Source organism: Cryptotermes secundus, unplaced genomic scaffold, assembly GCF_002891405.2.
Source record: "Cryptotermes secundus unplaced genomic scaffold, Csec_1.0 scaffold687, whole genome shotgun sequence".
Taxonomy (NCBI): domain Eukaryota; kingdom Metazoa; phylum Arthropoda; class Insecta; order Blattodea; family Kalotermitidae; genus Cryptotermes; species Cryptotermes secundus.
This window is the reverse complement of record NW_019720175.1, coordinates 47,617-53,456: the sequence shown is the minus strand read 5'-3', so window position 1 is coordinate 53,456 and position 5,840 is coordinate 47,617. Positions and strand designations below refer to the sequence as shown.

At 42.5% G+C, this 5,840-nt stretch overlaps 1 protein-coding gene across 2 annotated transcripts in view; it reads left to right on the top strand.

Moving 5' to 3' along the window:
* Positions 1 to 5,840, top strand: part of LOC111867827 (spermatogenesis-defective protein 39 homolog) — a 24,526-nt gene that overhangs the window by 6,586 nt on the left and 12,100 nt on the right. For both annotated transcript variants that reach the window (XM_023858019.2, XM_023858025.2), the window contains 3 exons: positions 2,922 to 3,011; positions 3,787 to 3,875; positions 4,906 to 5,055. In XM_023858019.2, the coding sequence (XP_023713787.1) occupies positions 2,922 to 3,011; positions 3,787 to 3,875; positions 4,906 to 5,055 (329 nt within the window). The remainder of the gene's footprint in view (positions 1 to 2,921; positions 3,012 to 3,786; positions 3,876 to 4,905; positions 5,056 to 5,840) is intronic.

The following is a 5,840-nucleotide window of genomic DNA, read 5'->3' as shown; positions in this document are numbered from 1 at the left end:
AATATCATAGGGGGATGCACAATGGACCAACAGTTGGTCTAAGTGCATGGGGAAACCCACGCTCTCCAATACAATACAATACAATAGTTTCAGCCTTGGGCAGTACACGACAGTATTCCAGGCAGAAGTATATGCCATTAAAGCATGTATTATGGAGAATTTAGATAGGAACATCTACATTCTCTCTGGCAGCCAAACTGCACTTAAAGCGCTTGACAGACACCAGATCAATTCAAAATTGGTCTGGAATTGCCACCAAGCTCTCATGGAACTGGCCAAACATGACAGGGTACAACTGATATGGGAGCCGGGGCATGAGGGTATTGCTGGAAATGAAGCAGCAGACCAATTAGCTAAAATTGGAGCTGAACATCCGTTCATAGGACCTGAACCAGCCTATGGCATCTCTGTAGGAGTTGCCAGAAAGACAATCATGGACTGGACAAATATGAAGCACGAGAAATACTGGGGATCCCTGACTGGACTCAGGCAAGCAGAGGGCCTCATATGAGGACCCGCTGCTAAAAGAGCGAAGGAACTGTTGAAGTTAAACAGGATCTAGCTATGATGGGTGGTAGGACTACTTACAGGACACTGCCACCTTAAAGCACACCTCTTCAATCTGGGACTAAGTGACAGTCCCACTTGTGAGAGGTGTCAAGAAAATGAAACAGCCACACACATCCTGTGTGAATGTGAGGCTTTAGCTTATTTAAGACTACGTCACTTGGGTCAATACTTTATGGAACCAAGTGACTATTTTGACGCCCCCACGTCCAAAATCCTGCACTTCATCCGAAGTGCGGGGTTGCTGAGGGAATAATTAAAAAAGGGGGAAGCACAATAGACCACTGAGGTCACGGTGCAAGGGCTGAGAAGGCCTGCCCCTCATACATTCATTCATTCATTCATTCATTCATTCAAGACCTGAAGCAAGATGTTTGTCTTGTTTTCAGTTTCAACACAAAATTGAAAGATATGAAATTAACATTTTGTACTGCACACAGGAAGGCACTTGGTGTGTACAGTGATCTGTTTCAGCTGATTTTTAGTTAAATGATTATCAACTGATTTGATGGGAAATTGATTAATTAACGAGTTACAGAACATATTTATTGTGTATGAATAATGGACACATAATATGTATGAGTATGTACTTTGAACATTCTGAAAACGTCAAACTGTATTCTTCAAAAGATACTGTTTACATGTTATGATTGACACCTAACAGAAAATCAGTAAGGGAGAAACTCTATATACAGACTTGTTAATCATTTTTTTCATAGCAGTGACTGAAGAATACAATACTCTGGGTCATAATGCTATGTAGTTGAATGAATGGATGTATAAGGTGTGGGCCTTCTCAGCCCTTGCACTGCGACCTACAGTGATCTATTGTGCTTCCCTTCTGATTATCCCCTCAGCAATCCTGCACTTCGAATGAAGTGCAGGATTTTGTACGTTGGGACATCGGAATAGTCACTTGGTTCCATAAAGTATTGACCAAATCTTAAATAAGCTAAGGCCTCACATTCACACAGGATATGTGTGGCTGTTTCATTTTCTTCTTGACACCTCTCACAAGTGGGACTGTTACTTAGTCCCAGTTTGAAGAGGTGTCCTTTAAGGTGACAGTGTCCTGTAAGTAGCCCCACTACCCATCGTAGCTAGTTCCTGTTTAACTTCAACAGTTCCTTCGCTCTTTTAGTGGAAGGACCTGGTATGACTCCCTTTGCTTGCCTGAGTCCAGTCAAGGATCCCCAGTATTTCACACTATGTGGTTAGGAGAGAGCATGATGTTTCAGAGGAACATATCCTTCTTTATAGAGTTGAAGAGTAAGACAAGTAAGAAAGTAACAAATGAGCAGCTCATCTTACCGCCTGCTTCTTCTGGTTTCTTGCTTGTCTTATTCTTCGACCATGAAGATGGTGGCCATATGTTTCTGGCTGAACTACATGACATTACAACCCAGAAGACCACACTCTTCTTGTTCAACTTCATTTGGCAAGTGTCCGTTGAGCCAAGATTTGGTATGTGTTTATTTACTGATACTGCAGGAGCCAAGTAAAGTACGAAGTATGTTTACAGTCATTCTGCCATAACAAAGTATTAGTAGAATGAATGATACAATTTTTATATATGCTATTATGGAGCTGAGCCCTTATTGAGGAGAAACCAAATCTGCAGCTACTCAAGAATTTCCCAGCATTTTATGGAACCCGAAGTTTCATTACCGTGTTCACAAGAGCTCTCCAGCGGTCCCTGCCCTGAGCCACATCAATCAAATCCATCCCATCCTATCTCTCTTAAGATCCATTTTAATATTGTCCACCCACCTATGCCTTTGTCTTCCCAGTGGTCTCTTTCCTTCTGGCTTTCCCACCAATATCCTATATGCATTCCTCGTCTCCCCCATTCGTGCTGCATGCCCTGCCTCCTTGACTTATCATTCTAATTATACCTAGAGAAGAGAAAAGGTTATGAACCTCCTCATTATGCAGTTTTCTCCAACCTCCTGTCACTTCATCTCTCTTCAGTCCACCATATGTAAATTCCTTGGATGGAGGAACAAACTTTGCACAGATTGAGGCAAAATGGATTGCAGGCATCATGTGTTCGATTTTCGAATAATATGGTAGCAGTGATCGTCAGTGTTATGGTTTAAATTTTTTGCTTGGTTTTGGGTCAAACATTTATAGTTGACCCATCCATCTCTTCAGAGGTATTTCCCAATCCCATATTCATTTAGTAGTAACAGTGTATTTGTTTCAGTATATTTTGATGCTTTGTGTGGGAGGACACAAAATCCCGGAATTTATGTAAAGATCACCCATAATTTCTGAGTTTCCAAAAACTTTCCATAATGTTATCTCAGATGATAGAAAATTATATCTTGTGATGCACATTGTATTCTTTACAGGTTGCCTATCAAAAGCAACTATTTCAGATTCGTCACAACCGGCAACAAGACCTCTGCACAGCCTCATTTCAGAAAAGAGTCTTCTGTGCAGTAAGTGGATATGAAATATTCTCTTGCTCAAGTTTTCATGCGCTATATCCAACATGTTGGGGCACGCGGTAGCATAAATGGTTGAGGCACTATGCTACAAGCCAGAAGGTCATAGGATCGAATCCCAATGAGTTGGATTTTTTCAATTTACCTAATCCTTCCAGCCGCACTATGGCCCTGGGGTCAACTCAGCCTCTAACAGAAATGAGTATCAGGAATCTTCATGGGGGTAAAGGTGCAGCCAGCGCGTAAGGCTGACAGACTTACTGCCATCTGTAAGCCGATTATCTAGAAAATGTGGGAGCCTGAACCTCTCACAACCCTATGGGCCTCCACAGCCTGTTAACAGGGATAGCTTTACTTTTACTTTTATAGCTAACATATAATTTCAGCTTTTGAGGTGTAGTTGTGTGATGTGTTGAAATTGTTCAAACACTTTGGCATACAGTGCCATCTTCAGGGTGAATGAGATGGAAGGAGGATGCAGCCCAGTATATAGGTCTTGCAGTGGAAGTAAGGGTTGGACTGTGGAGCTTCGTGCTATCCAATGAGAAGGGGCCGTGGTGCAACATATATGTTACAAAGTGAGAGTAAGTGTAGGGATGCCAATCATGGGGCATGTCACCCTGTATTATAGGAGTAAGCCATGCAGAAATATGGGACAGGGAGATGGAATGTCAGCAGACTTGGGAGCTTGAAAACTATAAACGCCCTGTTTAGTAATAAGTGTCTGTTTAACTCTGTAAAATACACAGCCATGTATATTTTGTTGTAGTTCTGGAAGCTGGGAATTTCCGCGAGAAACAACCAAAAGGTAAACTGAATCCAGAGGAAGAAGTGAGAATATTACGACGCCAGGTTGAGGTAATTGATTGATGGAATTTGGCATGTACCTTCTTCAAAAATATGAGACAGAAATTCAGTTTTCCTGAGGCCTCTGTAAGTAGGATTATGTGTTCCTTCACGATGTACTTAATGCTTGTTTATACTTCAGGAAGTCAGTCTTTCTCTTGATTGTTGTAGTGAATAGGTGTTATAGACTCACTGGTGACTTCTTGGGTAGGAATGTGTCTGCATATCAGGGCTTGATATATCACAGTTGCTAGGTCACCATTTTTAATGACATTGAATTGCTGCTTCTGCTGTTTTTTGTCCTATTGCATCCTTGTTGTAATGGGATTGACAGTAATCATTAATTAAAGCAGTTAATCATATAAGGACCATCTAGTGGTCAGAGTTCCTGGCTACAGATCCAGAGGTCCGGGTTCGATTCCCGGCGCTACCATATTTTCTGAGAAGTGGTGGGTCTGGAATGGGGTCCACTCAGCCTCGTGGGGGTAATTGAGGAGCTATTTCAAGGAAATAGTGGCTCCGGTCTAGACAACCGAGATTAACAGCTGTGGGGATCCGTTGCGCTGACCATGTGACACCCTCTATCCACTAAAGTTGGCACTAACTTCGCAACACTTGGAGGTCACTCAGTCAGTATAGTTAGACTGTGAACTAAAGCCTTGGAGTTAATTATATAATGGCACTGAATTGTGAAATGTACCAGTGTATGGTGCCATATCCTACTGTGAACTCGGTACATGCTTGAATACATAAAATGATTAATTGTGGACTCTGTCAGTGATTAATGAAATGTTAACCCTTAGTATTTCTTCAGACTGTATCTTATTAGATCAACAGATTTAACATACACGTAGTAAAACAGAATCATTGTGTTGACAGTTTGTGTGTACAAGAAAGTGTACTTTGCTGTGATTCTGTGTTCAGAAGAGCAGTATTATGAGTTTCTAATTAATCTCTATTTTTTCAACAGCTGCAGTCCCAGAAGAAGTTAACAGAAATGTGTTCGCATTGATGATTTGGTGAATGTTAATTGTACTTTCAGAATCGCTGGGTACCTCCTCCAGTCAGTGATACTATCACCAAGATATTGCTTGGTCATCCGTATTCCTTGGAACTGTATCGGTCGTGGGAAAGCAAGACGGAGTTGTTAGATGCAGCTATTGCTGTAGGGGATGGGAACGCTATACTTGCAGTAAGTATATGGTAGTGGTAACAGCCTCTTGTTTCCATAGGCGTGGAAGAGAATAGGCTGAGGGTGATTCAGAACAGGTTAGATATTTGTTAGATAGGTGGTATGAGAAATGCATACAAAATTTTGGTTGGCAAATTTGAAGGGAAGAAACCACTTGGGAGACATAAGCATAAATAGGAGTATAATATTGTGACGTGCTGCCTGAAAGCTGGACAATAAGACGTCCATCACTAGTCAGTGGTTAGCAGTTCCTAACCAGCGATGCCTAGGAAATTGTTGCCCTGAAGATGAAAGTGTAACAGTGGGGTTTCCACAATTACAAACGAATTGTTTGAGGCAGACACGTATTCCCGTTGCAACAATTGATACATTGCATAGCAGGGGGCAAAATTAACCCTTCGACAGGGTGTACCCTATTCAGTCCGAGTGCAATATATAACAGTCCAACTTCGAGAAGACACCAGTAGAGTTTGTATCCAATGAGAGCTAAGGACAATTGAGCTCCTGGCAGAGCAGAAGACACCTCACCAAGAATAGCGGTGCAAGAGTGTATAACATTGAAGAAGAAATGTCTAAAGATATTGTGACATGTTGCGCAAAGCCGAGCCCCCCCCCCACACCAGCAGTGACGCGGCGGGTGAGTCAGCGCTCCCCTCCCACCCCTCAGCGGTAACGTAACGCTCGCGTAATAGGCGAGTAATCACCCCGCATCCTGGCAGCTATGCGCGGTGACGTCACGAGCGGAGCCGAAGAGAGCCGAGCGGAGCCGAAGATAGCCGAGCCCC